General features: G+C 42.5%; 1 protein-coding gene across 1 annotated transcript in view; it reads right to left on the bottom strand.

The window, feature by feature from the left end:
* Positions 1-1,303: 1,303 nt before the first annotated feature.
* Positions 1,304-14,657, bottom strand: part of LOC147712246 (uncharacterized) — a 168,015-nt gene continuing 154,661 nt past the window's right edge. The window contains exon 16 of the mRNA XM_086919606.1: positions 1,304-1,599. Coding sequence (XP_086775732.1) covers positions 1,304-1,599 — 296 coding nt within the window. The remainder of the gene's footprint in view (positions 1,600-14,657) is intronic.

A 14,657-nucleotide genomic window follows, 5' to 3' on the forward strand; every position in this document is an offset into this window, starting at 1 on the left:
AGGCGCAATTTGAGAGGGAGAGTCCCTGTGTGGGGCGGAGATGGCACAGAGGTGCCAGGCCTTCTACAGCTGCGCAGCACTTAGTGCCAGCTGCAATGTTTAGGCCCTGTTTCTGTTCCAAGCTGCCCAGCAAGTAGTGGGCAGCTGCAACGTTTAGGTTTGCACCGGTGGCGCACCCCTGACTGACGCCGCGTTGGCAGCGCGCCCTGACATTCTGGACACAGGGCATTTGAGCCCTTCTTGAGATGGCCAGTTGGCCAAGGGGGCTGGTGTGTGATTTCTGCGCAATATGATTTTACTATGTTTATAATGGTAATTGCCTAATGTGATTTTTGCGCAATGTGATATTACTGTGATTGTGAGGTTACTTTACCTGTGTAGGTTCATGTTAGTGAGAGTTTACTTCACTGTGAGTCACGCCCCTAAATGTGAGTTATGCTTAGGGGGAGAGTCTAATGTGTTTAGACTAGTGAGAGATTGCCTACTGTAGTTATACTGTTTCGGCCCAAATGTGAGTTATGCGTAATGTGCTTTGCCTTTATGCTTATGTGATACTTCTAAAGGTGCTTATGCTTAGAAGTTTGCTTTGCCTGGTATGTTATACTAGAGAGGTTATGTGTCCATGCGTGATCTAGGCCTATGGTTATAAGTATTGCGTAGTGTGTACCTACCTGTTACCAGTGGTTACTGGTTGTGACCTATAATTGTTATTTTGTGCTATACTTATTCTAAGTTCTAGAAGTGCTATTTCTATGAAGTGCTGATTCTGACAGTGGCCCATGTGGCCCTGTCCTCCTGTAAATAATCCTGTGTGAATATTGCCCACGCCCGTTGGCACAATGTATATTGTGTGATTACTATCTGATGTGTTTTGACATTACAAAAGTTATTTTTATATAACCTTGTGTGGAGTTCCTTTTGTGGTGTGCCTAGGATGTTGTTGCAGTTGTGTGCGTGCGCAAATGCTTTACACATTGCCTCCGGGATAAGCCTGTCCGCTTGTGCCAAGCTACCAAGGGGGTGAGCAAGGGTTATCTTGGCGTTTGACTCCCTTGCCCTGACTAGAATGGTGGTTTCTGCCTGGCTTTGGCATCAGCCTTAGCCAACCAGAAATAGCCAGTTCTAACAGGGGGTATTTGTGTTGCTTGAAGAAAATGATTGCCTTGGACTGGTGTTTGAAGTTTCTGTAGATGTTGGTGATATGGTCGTGGAAGAAATCTGAAAGGTTTTTACATAGTTCCAGTGAAGGGGAATATTGTTAGTTGCATCTGAAGGGTTAGAGTTCTTTGACGATGTTGAAGAGTTATCCGCTAATATTGGAGCTGAATTTGATGCTTGAGGCTAAGCCCCGTTTCTTTGATTCTCTCAACTGTCTGTGGTAGAGGTTGACAGCTGTCTTGAAGGCGGTCTTGTCGGTATTGTCCTTGATTGCACGTCGTCCCCTTTCCAGTTGTTTGCAGTGCCATTTTATGAGTCTGAGGTCTTCAGTGTGCCAGCTAGACTGCTTGATGGACATTCTGTGGGTGTCGTTTCCAAAGGGCGTGATGCTGTCGGTGCAGTTGATGATCCAATCGCCAGAGTGCAGTGTGTGATCGTATGCTGAGGAATAAAGATGTCTATATCAGAGCTCTGTGTGTCTCATATTAATTGGCATGCTCTCGGGTGGGAAGGACACTGCATCTGGCTATGAGGATGAGATTCTTACCTGAAGAAACAAGACTACTTTCCCTGAGGAGTTTGCAACTGTACAACAAACTGTTTGTGCATTCCTTGTGTGCCCCAAGTCAATGCATAGCAGTCTGAAGTTGGCATATGTGGAGTTGATGCCCTGCTCCATGGCCTTTGAAAATGTTGAAGTCCCTACAGAGGAGCACATAGAAAAGCCCACCAGAATCTACAGTTAAGGCTGAAAGAAGAGTGATTGTGCTGCACCATAACACAAAGCCATCACCGGTACAAAGTGAAACGTAAAGGCAGCCACAACCAGGTACAATGCAAAAAGCTAAAGGCAGCAATGACCAAGTGAAAGAGCCAAAAGTGTAACCATCAAGAAAGAATATGGTACCATACGAGCTCCGATCAGGCGTGATGACTCAAAGGCAGGCACACGACTTGTGCTTGCAGAAGTGCAGAATCAGGTGCACAGCACATGCTCTCAACTGCAGCAGAAGGGAGCACAAAATAAAAAGCAGACATGTTCCTGAAATCACCACTCGACATTGCCCAGAGTAGAATATTGTGCCAGGTGGACTGCATGGATTGAGACATTTGATGACTTCAAAGATGCCCTCGAAGAAGTATATAATTAGAAAACCAATAAATACTTAAAGAACCTTGCCGGAGTAAAAGAATTGCTGAAGAAAATCTCCCAGGCTGATGCAATATCATGCCAAAATCAAAGAAGCATTAGGAACCAACTTCAATCCCAAGTCGAATGTGAAAGGGACACTTTCAATCATGCGAGACAGCAAGATGGTGAAATGATGGATCAGTTTGTTGCCAGACATTACATGCTTATCAAGCGCTGCAAGTTTATTGAGTTTTATGACGAAGAAGCCATATGCCTCAGAGTCAACAATGGCTGACATCCAATCTTATTCAAAAGACCCATTTTAGGAGAGATACTCAGTTTAGAGAAAGTGCTAATTGCCTTGAGGGCAGAAGAACATGCAGATAAACAGGCCCCTGCTATGGAAGCAGGAATGGCTCAAGGTGAATCAGCATTGTTCATGAAAAGCAGGCATAAGCACAAAATACATGCACACAAGGTGAGGTTTCTGAAGAAATTGAAATTGTGTTTCCAATGTGGATTTCAATTTCCATGAAGGCAAATATCCAGAAACAGGACAGACATGAAAAAGTTGTGGGAAAGAACACTTCATTACAGTTTGCAAAGCAAAAGAGAAAACAGATATGTCACCGCAAGATGACAAATTGGATGCCAGAGTGTTCCAGAAGCATTCTTGCCATGCCCACTAGGCTAAAAAGCAACATCAGTTATGAGAAGTAAAAACTAGACAGAGTCGATCATTGTCAAGTTTATCCACAAAGGGTCTTTACTGTCATTATCAAGCACCAGTAATGTGAGATGATGGTATCAACAAAGAAACAACTGGCACCTCTAGGTTTGGCTGCTTGCATGGCAGAACAAGAAACAGGCATACCACTAAACGAAACAACCCAATTCATTTGAATATTGCCCCAAGATTACAATAAAGGTCAACAGATGCCTCATAATTTTCGTCATAGACAGTGGTGTCAATTAACATCATGCCAGTAGAAATGTCCAATAGCCTGTCACCTGTGCCATGCTTCAACCTGCCAAACACGTAGGTATATATGTGGGCTGCTTCTAAACAAATGCAGAGTCAAGGGTCATTAATAGCAGCAATGCAACATTAAGCAGCATTAGACAATGTGCCAATTCACTTTCTTCAAGGAACTTCGTTAAGTGCATGCCTTCTCAGTTTAGCTTCTGCTGCTGACAGTGGACTGAAATCTCTCAAATATGACATCCATGCTCAGTCTGAAATTTTGGGTCAGTACCCGTTGTTGTTTTGTGGCATAGGAAGGCTCAAGATAATGAAAGTACAACTTAATAATAATGAGGATATTTTCCCTCTTGCCCAGTGGCACAGCAGAGTCCCTGTCCACTTACACGAAGCCATTGAGCAAGAACAAGAAATATTGTTGAAACATGACATCATTGAACACTCCTCTGGTACTACCAATGGGTTTCCCTCATAGTGCTGGTGACAAAAAAGGACAGTAAAGGTTCAGTGTGCATCTCTGTTGATATGCACACTGAAGAAAGTTAAAGAGGTGTGGCACAGATGCCAGGGCAACTGATCCTGGACGCTGGGGATCACAGTTCGATCCCTGGCTCTGGCAGCAGGGGTCTGCCCAGGATTATGTGACATTGGGCAATAGCGTGCTTAATCTTCCTGACGGCCCTCAGCGCCTTGACATTTTCGGATAATTGTTGGCGCTTTACAAATACTGGGCATTTACATTTACATGCACGTGGCCAGCAAAGCAATCGAGCGAGAAAGACATCCTGGTCTAAAAATAGCAGACATGATCATCAACTGAATGGTTCCAAAGTCTTTTCCCCTCTTGACTTGAACAAGGGATACCATTACCTCATGTTGGAAGAGGACCATAGGTACATCACTACTTTTTGACTCATGTAGGCTTGTTCAGCTACAAGTAGTTGAAGTTTGGAGTTTCTTCGGTTACAGTGATATTTCAGGATGTTATAAATTGATTAATTCAACCTGCCACACATGCTTTTATTTACAGTGATGAGTTACAGGTATTTGGAGCAACACAAAAGGAGCATGAGAAGGCTCCTACACATATGTGCCAGTTTCTTGCTGAAACAGATCTCACTCTAAATGCAACAAAGTGTGAGTTCCACAAGACCAGACTTAAATTCTTTGGGCACATGTTCTTTGAAGGGGGAATCACTCCTGACTCAGATACAGTTCAAGCACTGTCAGCTAGTTGCCCCCCACAAGATTTCACCATGCTATGATCCTTCTTCCCCTTTTGTATCGCTTTGTTTGCCCTAAGTTGGCAGGGTATGCTCAGACGTGAGTCCTTTGCTCACTTGGATTCAAAATAGCCTAGCTGATGAGGATTATGAATCCGAAACCGGTCCCAGGATGCTTGTTTCCGGTCCAGGGAAGGCATGGCTTGGGAGTTTGGGCTGGACTGTTCCCATGAGGCACAGGGTCAGACTGATTTGCATATGGCCATGTCTAAACTGGGGTGGCTGAGTGAGCTAAAGAATGGTGATGGATTAAACCCAGATCAGTTGACTGGGGGTGAGTGTTTGATTTGCTCAAACGCTCCGTCCATCATATCCTTTTGTATCGCTTTGTTCGCCCTAAGTTGGCAGGGTGTGCTCAGACGTGAATCCCTTGCTCACTTGGCCACTGGATTCAAGATAGCCTAGCTGTTGAGGATTATGAATCCGAAACCGGTCCCAGGATGCTTGTTTCCGGCCCAGGGAAGACATGGCTTGGCAGTTCGGGCTGGACTGTTCCCATGAGGCACAGGGTCAGACTGATTTGCATATGGCCATGTCTAAACTGGGGTGGCTGAGTGAGCTAAAGAACGGTGATGGATTAAACCCAGATCAGTTGACTGGGGGTGAGTGTTTGATTTGCTCAAACGCTCCATCCATCATCCCCTTTTGTATCGGTTGTTCGCCCTAAGTTGGCAGGGTATGCTCAGACGTGAGTCCCTTGATCACTTGGCCACTGGATTCAAGATAGCCTGGCTGATAAAGATTATGAATCTGAAACCGGTCCCAGGATGCTTGTTTCCGGCCCAGGGAAGACATGGCTTGGCAGTTCGGGCTGGACTGTTCCCATGAGGCACAGGGTCAGACTGATTTGCATATGGCCATGTCTAAACTGGGGTGGCTGAGTGAGCTAAAGAATGGTGATGGATTAAACCCAGATCAGTTGACTGGGGGTGAGTGTTTGATTTGCTCAAACGCTCCGTCCATCATACCCTTCTTCTTAGGCATGGCCAGTTGTTGCACACATTTGTGACTTGGCTACTGTGAGTGCCCCCTTGAGAGACTTGACAAAACAAAGTGTAATTTTCCAGTAGTCTGCTGAATGTGATCAAAACTTCAAAAGAATACAACATGCGATTGAGAATGCAACCGAGAATGCCTATTTGTTCCCCAACCTACATACTGAGATCACATTAGAAGTGAGCCCGGTGGAGCTGGGGTCAATAATGGGCATCCAAATTGTAGCCTATGCCAATCGAAGCCTGTCTGACACAGAACGTGCCTATTCTAAGCCAGAGAAGGAGAGTTTGGCTGTAGTGTGGGCCTTTGGACATTTTCATGTGTTTCTGTATGGAAAACGTTTCACTATCAGTATAGACCACCAAGTACTGCTCACTGTTTTTGGAAATCCAAAAATTTAGATGCCCCCTCACGTTGAGAGGCAGGGTTGCAACTGCAAGAGAGTAAAGTCTAGGTAATTGTACATAAGCCAGGTAAAGATCAAAAACCTGCTGAATAATTTTTCATGAATACTGCTACATCATCACAGTGTGACATCCAAAACGGTTGAGGAGTACATTAACTTCATTGTGAGGTCCAGCACGCCAGCAGCCCTGTCCATTGAACAGGCTATTGCTGCTACTAATGATAATAGGAACATACTTATCCTCAAATACATTGTTTCAACACAATCATGGAAGAAGAGTGCTCAACCATTTGCTGACGATGTTGAATAAAAAAAAAAAATCTAAAATTTGCAGGATGAACTGCCCATGACCAAAGAACGTCATGTATTGAAAGGCTCGAGTAACGTCATATCTTAGAGCCTAAGACAGCAAGACATTGAACTAGCTCATTAAGAACCTTATGAGACTGTGTGCTGTTCCCTGCCCCTAGACAAGCGTGTTGAGCAGGAACTACAGGAATGCCATCTTTGCAACTGCCTTTCCAATTAAGTGTTGCAGCATCCACTGACAATGGCTGACGGTCCTGCACAAGCTTGGGAAAGAGTTGCAGTTGTTTTTATTGGGCACTTATTTAATGGACAGTTCTCTTAGTTCTCTTTGCCAAAGCGTCGGGACACTCCATGGAGTAGCCGTGCGCTATAGAAGAGACCTTTATAACATAACATAACATAACATTAACTCATGGTAGTCATTAATGACTATCATGCCTTCCATTAGTAGAGGAGGTATCATCAACAACCTATTGCAAATCTAATTGAGTGGCTGAATGACACCTTTGCAGCGTGGGGTATGACCTCCATTCTTAAATCTGATAATGAACTGCCATTTAATAGCAAATAATAAAAGGAGTTTCTAGTCAGACTAAATTTCAAGCATTAAAGGAGTACACCTCCATGGCCTCAAGCTAATGGAGTTGTGGAACGATTCGCGGGTACCCTCAAAAGGGTAATTCAGCGAGCATCAATGTAGGGGATGTGTTAAACCAGGTCCCGTGCCAAGACCTCCATTATATTGTGCAATTCCTCACTTCACAACTGAGAGTCTTCCACCTTGCTATTTGGCAGTATCATATGAACCAAACTTCCACAGATGACAATAGAACGATCCGTGAATGCTGGTATGGTTCATGGCGAAGACACTTCTCAAAAGTGCGAAATTAAAACACATGCCAATCTACATCCACGAGTTCATGAAGCAGTCTTTGCTGAAGGTGACTGGGTCCTGGTCAAGCAGAAATTAAAAGTGGAAAACAGACACCAAGTTTGCTGTGGATCCACTGAGGTTTGTGACGTGCAAAAGACAAGTGGTGATGGCACATCGTCCCAAAAAGTCGTTCACGCAGGAATGATCACACTGTAAGCACCTACCTCGACATTAGTTACTCCTGCAATTGTGAATGAGGAGATCTCACCTAACGATCCAGATCAAGCATTAGAGCCTGTGCCATCTGTTCACAATCAGAGTGTATTTAAACCACCTCATACCACTTGTTCTGGCCAACTAGTTATTTGCACCTCAATTACTTTTTTGAGGAAATGTGATGTGAAAGTTGTTTGTACTTTTTATTTAACAAAGGGGGAGATGTACTGTTGTGAGACTACGAGTACTAGGATCCTTGCCGTTCTGGCCAGACTCAGCAGTGTAATCACGTAACTTGCTGGGAGGTATTAAGGTGTGGTTATTCGTTGTTATGACATAATCAGAGCTCAGTCTGTTTTTGTATGCTGAGATATAAATATGTCTGTTACAGAGCTTTGTGTGTGGTGTATTCATTTGCATGCTCCCATGCTGGGGAGGACGCTACAACTTTAATTATACAACAGAGCTCCCTCCTCAATGCAGGCCACAGCAGAAAGTAGACAAATTAGGAAAAGATAGGGTGAGCAACAGTGAGATCGGGACCCTCACTCTTTAGTAACTAAAAAAAAAATATATACATAAAAGAAAAAGTGCACGCTGGTTACTAACAGCTAGAGAACGTGGCACAGTAGGAAAACATTGACAAGGCAGCAGAAGCTAAAAAGATGAATGTTTTCATGGTACCAGGCACAACCTGTTTACTGTGCAGCCCAGGAGAGGAAAGGGTAGAGGTACTGCGCATTGAAAATCAAGAAAGAAAGACAAATCTATAAAAATACTACTCCAAAGGGATAATTGACTACTTTCAGAATGATCACAGTGGAATTTGTCCTCTCACATCCTGGGCCATTAAGTATCTATTTGTCTGTTACTTAACACTATCAATGCTACAGCAATTCATCCTCCACGCTGATGATCTATGAATCCCATTGTTCATGACGAGGTCAGCTAGTCATGAGCACACAAGCAGTGTACTGCATGACTGAGCATGGAAGGGGATAACTGCTCAGGGCTATGAAACAGAGGCCTTGTGTGCAACAAGTCCAGTGGCGAGCACACTAGCTAAACTGGGAACCATATGTGATATAACAATGTAACCAATACGAGCCAGTGCAACCCACTGGGAAGGAACAACTCTATACAATCCGGCCCTTTATACTGGAATCATATAATCTTTTTTCTTGCACTGATGTTTGGGATTAATGCAAATGCTTTAGCCTAAATCACAGAGTATGAATCGGCAGGAATGAAGCACGTAATGTGCATGATACAGCCCATGAGATTAGAAATCTTTAGACTGCTTGATCTTTTTTCTAGACTACCACAGAGCCACAAATGGCAATATCCTTCAGAGAATAGTGGTATATATAACATGTCTAATTCTATTAGCATTTATCCAATTACAAAGGTACTTTCCCAGAACATGAGGAGCTGCTATAGACAGAACAACAATGATATTGTGGTCTGTATGTTTAAAGAGCAGAACCTGTAAACCCATTGAATGGCAAACTTGATACCCATCTTATATTACATTACCTATACTCTACTTAGCAACCCACTACAGTTGCCCTTATGCATCAATTCGTATGTTTCATTCATTTATGTATTCCCCTATATCTCTCTACTCATTTTCTGCATACATATTAAAGACTATTCGTATTTGTCCAGGTTTAAGCCCTCAATTCATACTTGCTTAAATTATTTCTCATTTTGCACACCGTTAAATAACTTGAACAACTTTTCAAAAGTTTTACTACATGAACTTTCTTGTTAACTGAATTTTACATATTGTTTGCACCACAAGATGCAAAACATTCTTCCACAAAGCTGCTACTAATGGTGTAATGTTGATAAATGTGTATGCTGCAATAAAATCCACAAATAGCAAAGATACAATTAGTTTCTACAGCTTAATTTACCACAATCCTGGCCAGTGATGTAAAATAAAGTTGCTAACTCCAGCTTTTCATTGGAGGAAAATGCTTCACAACTCGTGTGTTGTAAAAACCAACTGCAGTGGTAACCATGGAAGGATCTCAAACTTTTTGGAGATCAACTATCTGTGGAGAAGATGTAATTATCTCCAAACATTTTGGAGTAGTGGACAGTCGAAAGATAGTTTCTCTAAGGAACAAAACAGCATGCAAATGCCAATTCTGGGGAAAATTCTTTATCCTTGAAATAGAATTTTACTCCACATTTTAGACACAGACTAAAACCAAAAACCCTGACACTTGTGTTTCACTATCGTGTTATTACCTTATTGACCCTATGCACAACATGGTATTTCTAATAGCATTGCGTTGTTGGAGGACTAACAAACTATTCTATCATTCGCACTGTGTAAAGAACCATAAAAGGAACAAGTGCTACTAAGAGAAACATCCTTTCCAGTAATCAGCCACATATCCTCCAAAATAGGAAAATGGAAGTAGAAGCTAACAGCTATATGCCACTTAAAACAAAATCAGTTCCACAGACTGACATACATATTGAAGGCATGTAGGAACAGACTGGATTTGCCCAATATTCAACTATTTTCCCAGACTTCTGATATTGTTTAGGTTCCCTTATCAGAAAAAAATGCTATACCTTCTCTCAGGCTCCCCTTTCATTTTCATGACTAGAGTTATACAGTTCATGTTTAGGGGCATATTTACAAGTCTGTGCACTGCCATTGCATCACTTTTTGGGAAGCAGCATAGGCCCAAATCACCAAATCCTATTTATGAGACCATGCAGAGTCACTTTGCGTGGCTTTGAATGGCCTTCAATATGTGGAGTAAAGCAAGGCACACACATAAAAAGAGGAAAGAACCTCCCAGGGTTGCATGCAACGCAGGCACCCTTGCACCATGATGCGAGGGTACCTGTGTTGGTGCTAGGGTGCTGAAACCGCGCAGTGCAGGGCGAAAGGACAGGACAGCACTGTATGCCATAGATTCCTGCCCTTTCACTTTGATGCAGGGCAGCACAGCACCTTGCTCCGCTGCATTGCACTGCACCAAATCAGTGGCGTAATGAAATTTGAGGGCCCCCCTGACAAGCACATGGAAGGGCCCGCTCTGGAGCTATTGGGCCTGTGTACTGTGCTGAGGGGCCCCCTGCACCATGACGGCTGCATGGACTGTCGCAGGGTTTCCGTTCTCTCACAGAACTGTGCACAGAGATCTAGAACCTGGGTGAGCCAGGGTGACCCACAACTCACCTATGTTTCAGAAATCCCCTTACCTAGCTAGCTACAGTATTGCATCGGTAGTATATACTTCCCAATGTCTTAGACAATCCAGAACATGAACTTAGAATACCTCAGGTATCGTGGAACACATGAACACTCTTTCGTTATATTATCATTCCAAACCGAAACTGGGAGGCAATGAAAACACGTGCAAGTTTGAAATGTTTATTATTCAATGCAACATTCTCAAACGCAGTATCTTGTATAATATCAACATACATATTATAATAATCAGAGTCAGCAGCATAGTCACTAATCCATAGTAAGCAAATTGTGATAACATATTATGATGCAAAAATCTATAGAATTCTGTATCACCTATATTTCGCGCACCCTAATTAGCATATTATATTATATCTAAGAAGGTCTCATCTGGGCTCTTAACTAGGCGGACCCATACCTCGAATTCTCAGTAGGAGGAGATCACATCAACAGCTACCAGCTCTCGGCATGTCCAGCATCAAGTGTGTTTTCTCATTCCCTGTAACTGTATCTTGAACTCACGTAAAGCCAAAAGTTGGCACAAACATTATTTGTGTTATGACTAACGTAGTGCGAGGATCAGGCCTGCAGCAACCTTGTGTTAGAGTGTGCAGTTCTCAGTGTGCAGACAGTTGTACCAAGTGTTCCAGGCACGACTGATACCAGTACAATAATGAATGAATGAATGAATACCTTCTTCTATAGCGCATGGCTACTCTTGAGCATCCCAGCGCTGTAAGACAAAGGAAGACAATATATTATTATTGTAAGACAATATATTATTCTCAAATAAATCACATCTTTCGTCTAGGTTAAAAGCTGTAATAACAATTAGGTGTCGTGTGCAAACCGAAGCAGAAAGAAAATATGGCGTTTAAACATTTAATAAGCACATGCTAACTTAACACAATATATAGAAACGTAATAACCATATGACACCCCCCCAATGATCCGAGGACGGTCAAAAGACAAATATATAAGCCAATACTCTATGAGAGGCAAGACATGAAAGCAGAGTTCAATGATATTGAGCCAAGCTAAATGTATGTAAATGTATGTAAAAATCAAAAACACAAGATTATATGTATGAATGCCTAAAGTGGCCACACAAAGTATAAAAAGACGAACTTGAGGCCTAACTTTTAATAACAGGCCTAGAACATATGAAAAAATCGAATGTTCGTATTGAAACTGGCACCATTCAGAATTACTAAAAAGTCACGTGCCATAATGATGGAAGTATTCAGAGTCATTCCTCGTTGAATGAATATGCAAAATATGTAGCAACAGCTTCCAACATGAAATCACTGTCATCATCTGAAAACAGTTCAGCCATCCAATTAAGTAATGGGAAAGAACATACGTGCTCCTCCAGCACCGAATCCTCTAGCAACATCAGAGGACAACTCAGTGGGTTCTCGAGAACGCTCTGTGCCAGAAAGTATTGCGCCGCCGCGAATATGTCCCACTGACCCATTAGTCCATGCATCGCTGCCACTGCCATAACCCTTTCGCCAGAACAGACCAACTCATGAGCCACTACGGGGGACATCAGCTGATCAAAGTTGACGTCAGGAGAAGTCGGTAAACAGAGACACAAATCAATGGCCCAGTCGAAATCACAGCTCAGGCAATGAAACACAGGCTGGACACAGGTGAAATAGGAAAATCTGAAAGATAATCCAAAAGCCGTGCTTAAGGTCGCAAGCGGCAGGGATCCATAATAATCAAGCATCCGGTTGCGAAACTGCATCAGTAGGGACTGTGCGTTTCCTTGCGCAGGATGGGCATCCATGTTTTATGAAATAAAATATCACCAGAACGCCTGCAGCCAAAGCCAGCAAAACAGTAAATCCGCCAAACAGGCTAGCGAATATAGAATGAAAGAACGCAGGGATAATACCAAATACTTTTTCAAATGTAGTCACGAGACCACTGCTAACCATTTTAAAAAAATGAGCCAGGCTGGTTGTGGAGGAGGCATTGAAGATCTGATGAACCAGCTCGCAAAAATGAAACGGCAAATCAGTACTTAAAAGTGCTTGTACTTCTGTGCGTGTGTTTGCTATGTGAAGGACATAAGTTTCGCGGGCAGAGCTCAGGGCCACCTGTTTTTGAGACAAACGGGCTCTTATACGGCCTAAACCATTGAACTCAGCTCTCAAGGTTGGTATCCTTGGCCAAATTAAAACTTCTGAATTCCCATGCGTGGGTGGATACAACACATTCTTGCAGCAAACCACTCTCTCTGACACGGTAACCACATATGCGATACCGGCCTCTAACCCACAACAAAACTCGTTATTCAAAAGTAAATAACTACCGTTGGACAACAACGTGAACGTGGGAACTATTGCAGGAACTGGTGTCCCTTTCAAAACACAGGCCAAATTTGGTTTGTCCTGATTACAAGAACCATGCAACTGGATGTGTCTGCAAATAAGTGAGCGGTCAGGCGACTGTGTACATTCTTCACCATTCAAATTCACTTCATTCCCCTCCTTAAGGCATCTGTAAGTGTATGGTAAAGACCATGTCTCATGGAGGAAAGCGCTGCCTAATGGTTCATATCGCCCAATGGCAATATATTTCATACAATTTGTAAATTTATACAAAGCAAAAGGTAATGTTATAACACCATGAATAAGCCATGTTGCTGCAGTCACTTCAGCCACCGAAAATGGCAGGGATTCTAATTTTTCAATATGTAACATAGAAAATGTTGCATCTCTCATTGACAACATGCGCTGTTTTTCAGTCAAATTAAACGGGGCAAATAATGATGATACGTTCAAAAAAGTCCATGGCACTCGACCAGACTTAAGAGTCTGTAGTGTCCACGCAAACTGCATCACAGAACGCAATTGATTTTGACCATGATATAACACGGACACTTCATCATGTACAATGTCGACAACAGAAGACACAATATTATTCAACGTGTAAATTCGGGAAGAAAGCGTGTTAATGCTGTTATCAACCACTGCAAGCACTTTTTCTAAATTAGCTTGATCAATAGCCCTTAGGCGTTTAGCAGCCTCAACCTGGTTAACTTTCCAAATTTCATTGTAAATCGCATACAGCCATCGTTTAGATCTACCTTTAGCCGGGCCTTTTATAAAATCGTTCAAATCCACATTTTCATGTAATTGAGACAGATGTAGTTTAACTGCAGCTAAAGTGGAATGCTGTAACCAATTTTGACACAGCTTCCCCACAGAATAAGTCGTGACAGTATAGCCTTCTTCAAAACGTGGATCGGGCCTGAGTTTTGTGAACCCCTCAGCCAAACCCATAAAACGGCGCTGGCAAGAATTAGCACTCTTTTGCCATACTAGCCAACCCTTGGAATCCAAACTGGAAATGTTAAAGGACGAATTGTGTAAAAGAGTTTGCAACTCTTGAATGGAGGAACCAGTGAAATTACCCCAACCTGTATATTCATTTAAATCTGGGATGGTCGGTGTATTTAATTTTTTAGAAGTAGCCAAGCCAAAGCATGTTGTCTGCAAAATGGTCGAATTTAAAAACAACATGTGATTCGGGATGAGACATGCACGGTGCAAAGCCTCAGTGCCTTGTACCTGCCAATCTTTGGTACCCCAAACCGATTTAAGGTCAATTGTTCCTTTCCAGAACTCGTAGCCATCTACAGCCAACCTGTCTAAAAAGGACTTCGAATACAGCAATTTTGTATCAGTAAGTCTAACTTTGAAAATGGGCTTTTGTGTCATTTTAAAATAAAATGACTCGGGATTAGACTGATCAAAGTCTGTAAAATAGGTATATTTTTTCAGAAATGTATTGGAACTGCCACTGAATGGAGCAGGGCAATGTTCCCATTGTGTATAATTTACAGCAACCCTCCTGGAATTTGTCTTATGTAAAAAATGATTACCATAGTGTTGAAAACAAAACAAATCACCATAATTAATAGAATCTGTATACAGATCCTCAGCATCGAAGGCAGCATAATACTTCAAATCCGAGAATAATGCTTCTACGGCCTGAATATCCCAATCATCAGAACGTATATTTTGTTTAATCACGTCTCCCATGTTTACTCTAAGCACATTTGGAA

This window comes from Lissotriton vulgaris, chromosome 5 (genome assembly GCF_964263255.1).
Source record: "Lissotriton vulgaris chromosome 5, aLisVul1.2, whole genome shotgun sequence".
Taxonomy (NCBI): domain Eukaryota; kingdom Metazoa; phylum Chordata; class Amphibia; order Caudata; family Salamandridae; genus Lissotriton; species Lissotriton vulgaris.